Genomic DNA, 16,605 nt, shown 5'->3' with positions numbered 1-16,605 from the left:
CAACAGTCCCCATTGTACATTTGATTGTTAAACATAGTGGTTTCTGGTTGAATGTCGATACATAATTGGAATTAATATATCAGCTTTGTAACATCAAAGCCATCTAAAAAGCTAGAGACTTCATGCCCTCAGCTGATAAGCTGAAGAAGTGGTGAACACTTGGAACATACAAATAAGTACATGTTACAAGCTTAGGTTGTTATACATAAGCCATCTATTTGGTACATTTTATCTCATTTTTTCAAGTCATGGGAGTAAAAGTGGAAACCTATTTCGCAAAAAAAAAAAAAAAAGTGGGAACCATTTAGCCACTCCAGTGGTAGAGTTGCAAGGAACAAAATTTAAGCAGCATATGGTATTTTCAAGGCCATTCTCTGGGCTAACCATGGTCTTTCGGGATTTGGATCGATGAAACTGTGCATCAGAAACTCCTCTGCTTCTTCGTCTACTAGTTCTCTCGCCCATGTTACCCGTTGTGATGAGCAACTACCTGGTCCAAAACACCTGCATCATGTAGCAAGCCCTTTTTATATCCTAAGCAAAGACTGGACAGTATGTAGGATTGTTCTTTTGGAGTTTTTTTATATGCTAGTTTAAAAGGTTAAGTTCCACCAGATGACCACAACCCATTCATCTTTACAAAATTTACTATTAAATCCAACAAACTAAAGATACACAGTTCTAGGTCTAGCATTTCATAGGACTATAAACTTGCTGATCAGACTGTAACATCCTTATACATTAGTTCTTTTAAGACTTTGAATTTTTCAATTCATGCATTAGGGTAGCTTCGTGATTGTTTTCTGGTGAAAATTTTATAACATAATGCTTATCTTTAAAAAACAGCAACTTATCTACACTATACTAAAACAGAGTACAACTGATGTCATCCCTACTCATGTCTCAAGCTCTCATTAAATAGCTGACATCATCAAATATTACGTGTCAAACTCACATTAATTTGATGATGTCATCTTTCACTAACATGTTCCCCTAATTAATTATATTTTCATTGGCTCTCTTTCATTTATAACTTCCACTCATTCTCTGTTTTGCTCATTTCTCATCTCTCCATTCTCATTTTTAAAAATCTCCACTAATATTCTCTTCCCCTAATTTAAATATAAGAATAAGGATTCTATAATTAACCTTAGAATTAACCTTAGGATACTTTTCCTAAGATCACTACAAATACATGTAAATAAGTAATACTAATCATTTATTATTAAATATTTACTTACCATATATATTTTGAATGTCATTAAATTAGGAAAGTAAGCAATTTAATAACAAATATAATACACTCAGGTCAACCATTAACTTAAAAAAATTTCCTAAAGTTAATCTTAGGATCATTATTCTCTTTAAATATTCATCAATTTATTATATATTTTTATAATTAATAAAAAAATTATATTAAAAAATATTATAATATTTGTCAAACTCTTTTTAAGCGTTAATATTATAATTTTATTTCATTTCTCAGCATTATAACATGATATAAATATAATACATATTGAAATTAAACTATTTCAAAATATATTTTTTATAAGAGAATTATAATATAACCGGGTATGTGCCCGAGAAGTGATCTAGTTATTATTCAATAGTACTATCTATGTACCTGTACTCATAAAAGCAAGCACTCCTCTCGTTCTCGGCTTTTCCCCAATTATTCCAACCATGATCTTTGATACATGCATCCATATATGTGTATGCAAAAACCACCCTTCCAAAAGGTCCCCATGGCCGCCCAAGATATGCATATGGTGCCCCTCCGTTGCCAGTTATTACACACCTGATTGACATTTGACACCACAAAAAAGAAAGTAGATCTAAACAAAAAGAATTATTCTTCTCACGAAAACAAGGGGTAAATCAAACGGGTATGAAACTGTCTGTGCTTGCAGAATGAGCAAGACAGTCAAGTTCAAATATATGAGATATTTTAGGAGAAATCTCCGTATTAATCTTTAGAATGAGAAGTGGGAAATAGAATGCTGCTTAGACATAATCTATATATAGGACACCATCTTAGATTTTCTCAGTTCACAGTTGCCAATAAAAATTTACCCAGATTTTCACTGAAGTCCTAGTTCCCAATTTAGCCAAGGGAGAAGGATGTAAAGAAAATGTTCAGACACAACAAGTGCTGAGTATAAAGTAGTCAAAAACTAATAATGCACAACATAAGGCTGCAGTTACCAACTCAAGAAATTGACTAGATGTTAGAAACAGTAGTAGCAACAGAAAATTTCATACTGATCTATATTGTTCGGAAATTCCTCAAAAAGGAAACACTTTAATATATATGTTGGCTAGAAAAAAAGATCAAAGAATAAATGTCAGACAGGTCCTCGGGCATCATTCTACCAAGATATTCTTCCAAGTTTGTGATTTGAAGGCTGAACTAAATTTACAAATAATCTTGATTTGAGATTCGTTTGGGCACATGACACATAAATTGCAATATAAAAATTGATGTAGTTGAGGTTGAGGTACAACTTAAAGGGATTGTAGCAGCTCTATTGGACTGAACTACATGCCTACAGCTAAAGTTTGTAAATCACTTGACAGCAAGAGCTGGATGGTAATCTCATTGTGTGTCTGTTAGAATGTAAATCAAGTTGAAACTGAGCCAAAGGGCTAAAATATTATCAAATCAAAGGTTTAGTGTAAATTTTTTGCATGTAACAACAATGCAAGATTAACTTATACGTTAACTCAAGAATAGTTCATTACAAACCTCAAGAAAACATAGCCAGTTGTCTCTTGGGAAGATTTCCTACTCTGTGCAGTTATGTACCCAGCTGACTTGCAGTGTATATGGCAATGCTCCAGCAAAGCAGTACTATTTCCAAAAATGAAGTCCACACTTCCCTCGATGTAGCAGTCCTTCAGATATTGTTTCCCATAATGCAAATAAAGAGTATCCTGGTCATAAACAACATACGAGGAAGGTTAATTTAACTTAGATGTAATGCATCCATTAGATAGAACACATGTACTGTCCAGCCAACGACAGAGATTTCAGGAAAATATTAAAATTACACCAAGAGCAATAAAGGAAAGATGTTACATCTAATATATGTATGTAATCACATGACATAAATAATGACAGACTTATATATACAAATTGAACATACAAACCACCTCAATGACAGACTTACATCGTCCTTCTTCCCTTATTAGAGAGAGAGAGAGAGAGAGTCATAAATAACATACGAGGAAGGTTAAATTAACTTAGATGTAATGCATCCATTAGATAGAACACATGTACTGTCCAGCCAACGACAGAGATTTCAGGAAAATATTAAAATTACACCAAGAGCAATAAAGGAAAGATGTTACATCTAATATACGTATGTAATCACACGACATAAATAATGACAGACTTATATATACAAATTGAACTTACAAATTACCTCAATGACAGACTTACATCGTCCTTCTTCCCTTATTAGAGAGAGAGAGAGAAGAAATGAAAAAAAGGGTGTAGAAAAGGAGGGAAATGAATATTTAAGTAATAAAAATAAGATAAGGAATGGTTATGCATTCCTTATCTTTAAGAAAGCAAAAGTGGATCTTAAGCTTTTAGGAAATTACTAGGATGCTGTTGGATTGCCAATTTTGATTGAATCCTTAAAATTTTAGGAAAGGATTCATTATAAGTAAGTTGTTGGAGTTGCTCTCAAAATATATGCATTACAAAGATCTTAAATTATCAAAATTAAAAACATGCAATTCCTTGACTCTGTCTTGGCAGACGCCCATCTCCCCTCGGTAATGAGATATTAGAATTTCAAGCCTGAGTGGAGGCATGGGTATGAATATTATGCAATTGACCATTACCGAAAAGAGGAAAACCCCCCAAAAGAACTAACCGTAGAAAATCTACAAGGTGATTCAATTATAGAAGAATCACTACCCTGAGATTTCTCAAACGCAGAAGAGAAAAATCTAGAACAAGAGAGTACCATCTCAATTTTAATAATAATCAAAGCCTTCTTAATAATAAAAGATTACATCAACTTGTGTAGGAGTAGTAAATCACTAAATTTAGCCACCAATGATAAGGTATAAGCATCCCAGCAAGTGTTCAACCCTACACCACTATGACAGACCAGACCCAAGGGGAGCCAAACTGTTCGTGAGCTACTCGAGCTCGACTTGTAAAATATTTGAATTCAGCTCGGTAATAATCGAGCCGAGCTCAAGCTCGAGCCATTCAAATTCTTTACCGAGCCGAACTCGAGCTTCAAATTACTCGGCTCGTAAGCTTCGCCAGCCTTATTGAGCCTTTACTATTTTTAATTATTTTTAATATAAATATATTTTTATAAAAATATTTAATTTATTATTTAAATTTTATATATTTAATCGAATCGAACTCGAGCCGAACCTATCATATTTCGAGTTTTTGACAATATTTGATAAAATCGAATCGAGCTTTCGAGCCGAACTCGAGCCTATCAAAATTTTTGCGAGCCCAGCATCGAACTTGAAAATTAAGGCTCAGTCAAACTCGAGCTCGAACTCGAACTGGAACTCGAACAATATTAATCGAGCTCGAGCCGAGCCAGGTAGTATTTGACTCGGTTCGGCTCGATTACCCCCCATCCAGGACCCAACCCAATGAGCAAGGTAACCCCCCAGCTCGAGTCCGACCCGGCTCTAAAGTGAGTCAGGCTCACGGTAGGAGCCGGGTCCATCCCGTCCCAGGCACATGCCAACCCCACGGCCCACCAAGGAGGTGCACATGGGGTACGAACTTGGGCACGTGATAATGACAGCTATCAACAACCAACAATTGAGACAAGCAGGACACGCGTCAGCACACCTTTGTATATTCTAAGGCGGCTTTTGCCTAGACACGTGTATAAAATTCATCTGAGTCAGGCGTCCTCCGCCCCAACAACGAACGGTCCTGATCTAAAGGTACCAACCTCTAAACCCTACCCTTGGGCTATATATACCCCAAGGGGAAAGGATTTAAGGGTTACGCTCTCTTCTACACACTCATATACACACACAGCCACCTTACATTCCTATCTATCTTCATTTTCCCAAAGCGAGTTCTTACTCTCACACCGGAGGCGCTGCGGGGCTCAAACCCCCCTCCGGTGTTGTTTTGCACACACCCAACCGCAACTACACCACAGCCTCAGGAAGGGTCCAGGCGCGGCGTCGGAAAGACCATTCCGCATATCAGAGTTATCAACCAACTAAAAACCTTCGAAACAAATCATTTTGTTATTCCATTACTATAATCTAAAATATTTTTAGTAATCTATTTATCTTTTTTTTTTGACATGAGTAATCTATTTATCTAATATAACTATTACCTAATAAATTTCAAGTATATCTATTCTCAATTAATAACATAAAATAAATACAAAATAATATTTTAATTCCTTGTTCTTGTTCCGCATCAACCACGAAAACCAACACCAATATCCATACATTAGCAAAGGAATTCGTGCAACAACAAGATACCTTAATTCAATGGTATTGAAATGCAGAATTGGCTTCCACTTCTTTTTGAATCTTTTTAGATCCCCTAAATAGATCATAACTCCTGACCTATCCAGTTCCAACTTATACCAATATCTCTGGCACCATTTTGTATATAATGCAATGCTGGAATTTAGTTGAAAAGTTTAGATCTTTTATAGCAATTCCAGATTACAACACCAAACACAAACAAACATGATCACAACATTATTCCAATAGTCCAGTCTACTTGACTTAAATAATATAACTAGAATAAATTTACTAAAATCCCAAGAAATTACGAGTAGAATGCTTACACCAAGTCTATGGCACATGCACACAACGCGAATTTCCAAAAAAACATAAAACAACCAGTAAGAGGAAATATTATTATGATATAGATTAACAAAAAGTATTCATTTTATTATTACATCTTAACAGAGAGAAGCATACCTGCCACCCTAGAAATCTGCAATTATAAAATGCACACCGATCAGCTGTCACTCTGATAGCTACAGCCTGGCCTGAACCCTATACAGGGAATACATCACATTAACTATCCATAGATAATAAATTCATACAACCTCTCAAGGACATTTTTGACCAAAAAGAAGAAACTTTTTTTAATAGCATTTTCAATCTTCACCATCACATAAGTCTTTATTCGTTATCTACAAACCAAACTTCCGATAAAAGTAAACCTCACGAGAACGATTGCTGAATTAACCTGAGGAGCAGAGTTTTCGAAAGTGATGTTTTCGGCAATAAAGTCCTCTCCTTCAACAATAGCACTTCCACACCCAAACGTGCCTGTGCCAATTATCCTCGATGCCTGAAAATCATTAATACCCCAAGATTTCAATATTTATAGACAATAGGAATTCAGAAAGATAAATAATTTGTATGAATAGAAACCTGGTGATGATCAATTTTAGTGGCAGTGTTATCCCAGGTGAGGACAGTAATCTCAGGAGCCAAAGCAGCTAAAGTGATGTAATTCTTAGTCTTTGGAACATAAATGGGCTGTTTGTATATCCCTGGCGCTACACGAATTACAGTACGGCAAGTGTTGCCCAGTGGGACTGAATCTATTGCTTCCTGGACTGTCACGTAATCTCCTGATCCGTTACTTGCTACTTGTATCACTCGTGCCATTTCTGTTTCTCCTTCCGTGTCTATGTATGTATTGTATTGTATATAGGTTAATTAGCGTTTGTTTAATGCAATGTATGGATGAATTGATTGATGAGGTGTCGTGTGGGGAACAAGACCATGATCAAAGTAAAGTTTACCGAAGCACCCTCATCTTTTAATTTACCCCCGTTAACTGCGAGGAAAGGACCTTTTCCTCCCCCATTTAGAATAAAATGGTCTAAAATGTCACTAATTATAAAAATGATTCTGTTTATCAATTAAAAACCCATTCTTAATTTGCGTTTAAGAAAAACACATTTATAATATACATTTTAAACAAAAAAGGTACCAAAAACATAATACAAAGATGCGTTCGGGGGATTAATTTTTTTTTAAACATGACGGAAACATATTTACAAAATGTGTGTCTTTTATATTTTACAAAACGCATTATTTTAAAGCGTTACTGAGTTATAGTTTGGGTCATTTCAATTAATAGTGATATTTTTTGGTCATTTTAGTCAAAATTGTGATAATTAGGGCCAATCCCATTAAATGCGTACTTCATTTATATTATCTTCCTCCGATTGTGAAATTTTATGTGTAAAAGCCAACAAAATGTGCAATGGTCCCCTTCGGGAGGTCCAGAATTTGACTTACAGTATATACGTGTGTAATTAATTAATAATAATAATAAATTATGTGTAAAAAATGAGTAAAATGCAATGCGTATAGTTGTACTTTGCCCATGCTCTAATATGTGTACCCATTGTTTTAACAATGCCGATTGTGTACCCGTTATTTTAAGAATTCTACAAATTATGTACACCCGTTAGTGATTTGTCAACAAGCTTAACGGATGTGCTTTATTGTAATTTAATAGCTAGCAAATAAGGCAACATTATCGCATATCTTTTTCCGTTAATTCAGTTATTAACACTTAATTCATGTTTATGTCTTCTCCCACACACATACACCATTTATATATGTAAAAACTTTAGTAAAACTAACTGTTGTTGTCGTGCTAATATCAAGATAAGTTAATTTCTGAGAGATTGTGTCGATCACTTAGCTGATTTTTTGAATGAATGTCCCAATTACAGCCGTAAATTCTTGTGCTTCATACGTGCCTAAATACTATCCATTTGATAATATTTTTATCTTCTATGTATGTGTTAAATTATTGTGTTTAAGATGAATGTTTGTAATTTAAAGTAATTGTTTCAATTGATGTTATAGTTTTTGACCTAGATTTATATCCTTCAACAGTAAGGTGTTTTTTTTCTCTTATATGCATAACCTAGAGCTATTTACATGCAAGTCACGTTATATAAAAATTTTTCATTGAATATGTATGTGCCCTTAGTACATTTATAATAAAGTTACATATAAATGGACACTTTGAATCAAACCCTGAGGCTTATGTACATGGTCAAGTGAGATATGTTGATATGTGTGATATATGTAACACCCCCAAATCCGGGGTCAGGGATCCGGGTTGTCACGAGTTCCATTTCTCTTAATAACACTCAATCTTTATAAACGACCAACTACTGCGTACTGTGACCCCACAATATACACACACACCACAAGTTATAGTCTCAGAGATGAATACCAAAAATAACACAAGTCATTTTATTCCACAATTATAAACCATTACACCTTAAAAGGGTTTCTAAATAAATTTACATATTCTTTGCCATTATTACAATTCATAAGTATGCATAAGTCTGGTACATCAAAAGTTGAAAGCCTAGCCTATTGGTAGTTCCTACCTCAGCTACAACGGCATCAACGCCTACAGGAAACTGCAGAACGTTTCCTATCCGCTCACGAATTGGGAGCTTGGTCATGTTCATCTTGTCTATCTGTTATTGTGTGATGAAAGAAGAAAGTAAGGGTGAGCAACAAGCCCACCAAAATAATATGTATAATGATTTACAATATGTGAGCATCCTCATAGTACTCATGAAAGTCTTGGTTAAGTAAAAATGAACCAAGTTTGATATCTTATCGCGACCAAGTCACATAATATTCAGTATATATACTTTTCAAAATCTTGGAAGTCCTCTTCCATGCATAATATACACAAAGTTCCAGTTTATAACTGTATAAAAATATCGTTGCAAGGTGATCTCATATATAACATTGTCTCAACATTTTTGTGAAAATCTTTGTCATGCATAAGATAATCATTAACCAGATATAAGTTGAAAAGATGAAGTTACAAGATACTCCAATATACTTATATCTTTTCCGAATACTACTTAAACTACCACCGTTCAAGGTATAATCAGTTTCAAAAGTTCATCACATAGATGAGACTACAAGAAAAGACTTTGATAGATTCAATCTTTGAAATATCATTATAAATAATGAAGTTATGAGATACTTCATTAAATCCCAATATATATATACACCTATATATATATACATTTCATACACTCCTTGAAAACCTCTGTTACGAAAATTATAAACAGAGTTGTAATATCCAATGAATTTGGAAAGGAGAAAACCTTGGCATAAACCTGATATCTTGTTGATCAGGCAAAGATACCAATACGTAACATTTTCTACTAGTAGATGGACGAATTCCCCACTAGTCATCACCCTGGCCATATTAGGACCTATGCTGGACTGCCACTCAGCCACTTATGCATTGATGGACTCCCACTGAGTCGCTTACACTTTCATGGACGCCCACTGAGCCCATGTTGCTTATGCCGACTCAAATAGATGGACTTACTTCCCGAATGTTGGGCAAGTAATCAAGACGTTTTCTCAAAACAACAGCCTTGTTGCGAATATATAATACACCACAGAGCCGGATCCCTCATGTTTTGAGCGAGTATTTAAATCCCCTTGAAAGGAAGATCTTAAATATAAAAATGAGTTTTGGGATCCGCTCTAACTTTTAAAAATCATTTTGAAGACTCGAAAACATTTTTAAGAATATTTGGAGTAATGCTGATTTAATGAAATAAATCAGTCCCGATATATTAGAAAATATCTGAATATTATTATTTAAATAATATTCCCATCAAGGATAATATCTATATAAATAATTGAAGTAGAAGTTTTAAAACTCATACTTGAAATGAATAATAAATAACCAAAGATATACTTATACGAAAGTACGATTTTTATTTGAATAATCGAAAATAAGTTTGATTATCGAACATTATTCTTTAATAAAATAAAAAATATTACTTAATGAATAAGCGGAGTTATAAGTTCTCGAATGAATATTCAAAATAATATTCATTAACTAAAATAAACGAAGTCATAAGTCCTCGAATGAATATTCAAAATAATATTCATTAAATAAAATAAACGGAGTTATAAGTCCTTGAATGAATATTCAAAATAATATTCATTAAATAAAATAAACGGAGTCATAAGTCCTCGGATGAATATTCAAAATAATATTCATTAAATAAAATAAACGGAGTCATGAGTCCTCGAATGAATATTCAAAATAATATTCATTAAATAAAATAAAGTTATTGAATAAACCTTATTCGATTAATAGTTTTGAAAACTATATTTATATATATATAAATATATATATATATAAATATATATATATATATATAAATATATATATATATATATTATACTCGGGAACATCGACTCCCGATTTAGCAATATGTTCACCTTTGGGTCCCCTATACTAAGGGTATACGCAACTACTGCTTATCTCTAGCATAGGTATTATGCAACTTATAAACAATCGAATCAACAATTAGATATCAAGATTACGAAACAGACATGCATATATACCATATCAGCATGCTCCAATATATCACAAAATTTGCTAATAACAATCATGCACTTATCACAAGATAATGCATATACATATATTTACATCACAACAACAGTATAACGGGTAGAAAACTTGCCTGAGTGTTCCCGGATAGACTTAAGCTTAGAGTGGGTCCGATAACCTATAAACAACAACATAAGTCGGAATTAAACTCCGGTCGCTTAAGAAACTAGACTTTAACCAATTGAACCCTAACGTTCGCTTATGCTCACTCCTACGCTTCGCGAATCACATAAGTCGTTCGAGTACCCTCGGCTCCACCATTTTTAATAAATTAACCATTAAGAATTTTAAGGCAATTCTTTCGCGAGTACTCTACCAACTATCTAATCCACTTTACATAATTGTTTCATACTCCAATTAGTCATTTAAGGGCCTTAACCAAGGTTTCAAAGTAAGGTGAGGGGTAATGATTCGTTCGCGAAATGCCGTTACTTAAAACGGTCGTTTCTCCTAAACCGTACATCGGATTCAAGCGAACCATACATCAAAACGAAGCTCGTAACATGAACTATCTAAACATGGCAATGGTCAAAACCTAACAGTGAGTTCACGGGTCCTGATGTTAAGAACAAAAGCAGTCTAAGCCTTTATCTATGCTTAAGCTACCTTGACCTTACAAATAAAATCAAGAATCAAAAATTTGTTCTTGAAAGTTACTATTCACCCTAAACTAAAAATGATTTGTTTGAGATAGAAAACCTTTGATTCAAGCACTTAAACTACTTGCTCTTCTTAGTTATGAAATATAGGATCCAAAGAAACAAACCTCTTGAATTATGATTGAGTGGAGCTTGGGTTTGGAAATTTTTCTTCTTGTTTTTCTTCAAAAAACTGTGAGCAAGGAGATGGGGGGAAGAGAAATGAATGTGTTTGCTTGGTTGCTTCCTTTTTGTTTGTTAATTAACCTTTTACTATGGTAAAAATTGTGTGGCTCACAATCAACCAACCAACCCTTCCCATTTGGTCATGCTTATGTCATCTACTTATGTCATCTTGTTACACTTGTCCTCCTTTTGTTGGTGTGATGACATCATCCTCCACTAACCCCTTTGATTAACTCCTAATTACTTGGCTAATGATCGCTGATCTGTTATACGGTTCGCTTAACTTTCGTTCTCGTTTATCGTTTGAGGGATCATACCCGGGATCTTATTACTTTGGTTCCCCTAAACCTTTCTCAATATTTTATATTCCTTTTATGATCCTCTCTTTTAATCCTTGAATTTAAATCCTATTAATCATGTTACCTTATACTCAATTCTTTCGGTATCTGGTGGATTTTCGGGAAAAATCAAAGTGTTCGAATTTGGATTCTGACGATCTTTACATACACTTATATACCATATAGAGTACTAATAAGATCTCAGAATAACAATAAAAGAACCTCTACAAAGTGTGGCATGAAAAGTTTTCTTATTCAGCATAATCAGCAAAATCACTATTCATAAGGGTTACAAAAAGTTCAAAATTTTTGGGGTTATTACAGTCTCCCCTCAAAAGGATTCCGTCCCGGAATCAGATTAAAAACAATTGGGGGTACTTTTCTAGCATTGCGCTCTCTAGTTCCCAAGTTGATTCCTCCACATTATGATTCTGCCATAGCACTCTGACTAGCTTGATCACTTTGTTCCGAAGCACCTGTTCCTTCTTATCTATAATCTTAACTGGTTTCTCCGCGTAAGTCAGATCTGGTTGCATATCCACCTGCTCGTACTCCACTATGTGTCTTGCATCCCGATGATACTTCCTTAGCATTGACACATGGAACATATTATGAACATGTTGTAGGTTCGGGGGTAAGGCTAGCTCGTAAGCTAACTTCCCAGTCCGTATTAGTATCTCAAAAGGTCCAATGTATCTTGGGCTTAGTTTCCCTTTCTTTCCGAACCTCATTAATCCCTTCCAAGGGGATACTTTTAGCAGTACTAAGTCCCCTACTTCATACTCGTTGTCCTTTCGGGCTAGGTCTGCATATGTCTTCTGTCTGTCTTGGGCTGCTACCAACCGTCCTCTGATTAGATCTATTATATCCTTGGTTCTTTGGACTACTACTGGTCTGAGCATCTTGCGCTCTACAACTTCATCCTAACATAAGGGAGATCGACATTGTCTTCCCTCAATGATCTCATAAGGCGACATCTCGATAATGACATATGATCTATTGTCGTAAGAAAACTCAATCCGCGATCAATGATCATTCCAAATTCTTTCAAGTCTATTACACAGACTCTCATAATAGCTTCTAGCACTATAGCTTTTACTTCTTAATACTCCTTCTTTTCTTGTTCGTAGTCATTACTATCTTCCGTACATAATACTATACTGGTTACACTTTTGCTCGTTAGCATTCTATAACCTTTTAATAACCACGTCAACTTTAGTATCATGAACGCATTAGAATCGGAATACCACCATACTTGGTACCACTTCATTTCTAGCTGCCTCCATCTTCGAAAGCTTGGTCCTTCGTGTAGAAGTAAAAGAATTTATTGAGAGATCACTATGATCATGAACACTCGTTCTATTGCATAGTTAGTACAGAAGGTGGCCAGCCTTTAGTACTTGACAAGCAATTAAACAACATGTGGTATCCTACTAGGCTTCTATCACACAGATAGATAGTCATTCGGCAATACCTCCCCTTCTGGAAGGGTTATTCTTCTCAGTTTACATGAAAATGAAAAGAAGAGAAAAGAACGAATTTAAGAGAATTATATATAAAAAAATTGCCTGAAAACATTTGGCTTGGAGTCTATCCCTGAACTATAAAGGTTTATCATAGGAGAACAAAACATATATATGTATATATCTCAACATCAAGCATTATCGCATCGTATTTCGCATGCCTAAATATTTTTGCTATTCCGTCCATCATTCTATGGACCCATGCTCTTATGCGAGCTTATACACAATCACCTTTGAAACTTCCTCGACATCGAAAATCAAATCTGGGATCTCATTCTAGACATCATCGTTACTAGAATTCTATGCTTGCACCACAACCTTCCTCGTATAGTAATACGACTCTCTATTGATAAGAAGGAATAAGTATTCAATAGGTAAATAATCGACTTAACTAGTCTATCAATGATAACTTATACACCACCACAACCCGATTAGTGGTACTCAATCTCAACATCCATTCCAATACAACTCTCACGGCTGTAATTAATCGGCTCATTACTCGTAGAATCATTCCTGCATTACTATGGTCCACCGTTGACCTACTATAGTCATTTGTTTTCCATGAAGTCTTAATAGCTAACCATATGGAGTCCATACATATCGTATCGAATTCTTCTAAGGAGGTAACATGATCACCGTTCATGATTTATGAAGAACACTCCTGAACTTGACGTACATATGACATGAAGCAGATAAAATTGCAGAAGAGTTTCAATGAAAGCAACGATAGCAGGTTAATACCATTCTTAATCATATGCCTTCAATAGAAGACTTAACTCAAAGGTTTTTTTAATCCTTTTGAAATATGGTCCTGGATTATTCTCAAGATAGTACCTTCTAAGATAGATTGCCCGCTCATGGCGATTACACAATTAAACCTTTACCAAACTACTATTACGGTTGGGTATTGCACAGTCATCAGAAGGAATGTCAATCTTCCAAACCATAATACAACCTTCACGGCTTCAACCATCATCACTGTATTCCTCTGGCACGAGCGCCTATAATTCCTCTCTTACACTTAAAGTGTCGGCCACCTCATTGGCCTTTCCTAATAGTAATAGTTCCTTATAATCAATGTCATTTTAACCACCTTCAACTAAATTTTCTACCTCATTTCAAAATACTGCTTGTGTGAAAATGCTCTTCCTTATGCTTTGGTGAGAAAAAAAATATATCATAATTTTCCCATAATTTATTTCCTCGGTCTTTGAATGTGAACATTGTCACGACTGACTCTCGATCATATTTTGGACGTCTCTTATCTTCGGTACTTCTCGTTGTCACCAATCTTGACCCTCATTGGGTCGATCTATATTTTCTTATGGTTCATACATGCCCATCTGGCATTATTATAATTACGTCATATTTCCTTTATCAAAATTTCTATTCTTCAAAACTTCGAATATTATCTTCCTCCTTATAAAACCTCTAAGGTTATCCTTAAATCGTTCCTCCTGTATTCCCTAGATACAGGGCATATCAAAATACCATTTACTAATACTAGAACCATTGTCTATGTACTTCTGAAAACTTTCTCCCCTGATCTTTGAAGGTTGTTGTTACCTTAGTCCTTCCAATTTGTACTGTCAAAACTCATATTGTCCCTATTAAGGGTGAAAGGCCAACCCTTATACATTCCCCTGGGGTTCATCTCAAGTTATTAAGGTTATATCCTTAATTCCACCTTTTAAAAAGGTACTTGCTTCCTTGCATGGATAAATAAAGTCATATATCCCTGATAAGGGTACCTTATCCAATCATTTCCACCTTAATAGTCTATACCAAATTTCATAATAGCATCCTTATTCAAGTTGAGGTCAATCCATATGGCCTCCAAAAGATAGAAATGGTTATCCGCTTTTCTTTCCTGATTTGGTAATAATCACATGGATGTTCTGGAAGATATTGGTCGTGTTCAACATGAACTTCTTCTTAATAAATCCTTATTTACTTTTGTTGTTTATCTCAACAGTCATCTCAATATGGGGATATCTTTCATACCTGGCGTCTCCCTTTCTGGGTATCATGACACCGGTCTTACACTTCACATTCTTGAAGGTCACTTCCTTCATCCAATTTTCCTAATTTCTTACTTTCTTGTCTCCTCAGTCTATCCGCGTCTCATTATTTATCCTTCGAACTATCTCAAGGTTTCCTCGAATCCTCCCAACTTATAGGGGATAAAATATATGTTTCTCTTATGCCTTTATATTCCTTTCCACTTCAGTTTCTTTTTATTTTCCTTTCTCTTACAATCATTTCATGAACCCACTAATCATTGACTTCAAACATCACGTCGTTCTGGGATTCTTGTCCTCAGAACGAATCCTTACAACTTTTAAAACTTAGATTCATAATTCATCATACTCGTCCGCTTTTGTTCTGGCTCTAAAGCTTTTACACTACCTCCATAACCTTGGGAAGTACTTTCCCGAAAACAATTGACTGAACTTTAATCAGTTTATTATAACCTCTGGCTCCGTGCCTTTCTTGGCCTTTCACCAACGGGTGGCCTCTCTCTTAGGAGGGTAAGTGACAAAAACAGTCTTTTGTGATTCGTCCATCATTTAGAATTTCAAATGATTCCTATATTTGCTTTAGCCAGGCTCTCGCCTCTACTGGGTTCGCTTGTTCCTTGGAATTCTGAGAGCTTAGCGACTTAAAGGTCCTGAAAGAATTTCCCACCGTACTGTCTCCTCAGGGTGGTGGTTGGGTATAATAGTCTAAGTTCTTTTTAGACAGGTCCATGAATTTCCGTATAGGAGTACCGTCTCGGGTCTCCTTTCCTTACTCGCCTTTCTGTTTCCTTAGTATGAAATGTTTCATCCTTCTCCCATACTTGGGGTTATCTTATACATTAAAATCCTTGATTTCCACTTCATTATGTTATGGGCTCCTTCTTTCTTAATGGCAACCTCCCTGACTATCACATTCGGGGTTTGCCCTAAATCTTATTCCTCGAGCTATGGATTTCATCTAAGATCCAGTCCTTAAGCTCTTAAACGTTTGGAACCCAAATTCTGTAGGAATACCTCGTTATTCCCTTATCATCTTTCTTGGTATTAATCTCTTCTCCAGTCATTGACTATCTGCCTTCATTCATCACTTTTTCCTGGCACAATATGATCTTTTTTGATAATTCGGGCTGTATTGCAATCTCAAACAACATTTCGATACTGGCTCCGGTTACCTTCACTTCTATTTCCATTTTCTCAAAATCTCTTATCAACTCTCCCATAGACATTTTTATCTTGAGTCTCTCCTTTATACTAAGGGCATTAGCCACCATTTTGGCTTTCCCTGGATGATAAGGAATCTCATAATCATAATCCTTGATTAGCTCTAACCACCTCCTCTGGCGCATGTTGAGCTCTTTCTGCGTGAAAATGCACTAGAGCACTTATGGCTTGTGTAAATCTCGCACTTCTCTCCATACAAGTAGTGCCTCCAATCTTTAGGGC

General features: G+C 35.2%; 1 protein-coding gene across 1 annotated transcript; it reads right to left on the bottom strand.

Moving 5' to 3' along the window:
• Nucleotides 1-167: 167 nt before the first annotated feature.
• LOC141718337 (pectinesterase 31) lies at nucleotides 168-6,783 on the bottom strand. The gene is made up of 6 exons (XM_074520721.1): nucleotides 6,409-6,783; nucleotides 6,221-6,325; nucleotides 5,947-6,024; nucleotides 2,747-2,934; nucleotides 1,625-1,798; nucleotides 168-504 (listed from the first exon to the last, which is right to left on the bottom strand). The coding sequence occupies exons 1-6, from the start codon at nucleotides 6,646-6,648 to the stop codon at nucleotides 342-344; spliced, it is 948 nt and encodes a 315-aa protein (XP_074376822.1). The 5' UTR covers nucleotides 6,649-6,783; the 3' UTR covers nucleotides 168-341.
• Between the last annotated feature and the right edge of the window lie 9,822 nt (nucleotides 6,784-16,605).

Source organism: Apium graveolens, chromosome 4 (assembly GCF_009905375.1).
Source record: "Apium graveolens cultivar Ventura chromosome 4, ASM990537v1, whole genome shotgun sequence".
NCBI lineage: Eukaryota > Viridiplantae > Streptophyta > Magnoliopsida > Apiales > Apiaceae > Apium > Apium graveolens.
This window is presented reverse-complemented; position numbering and strand designations above follow the sequence as displayed.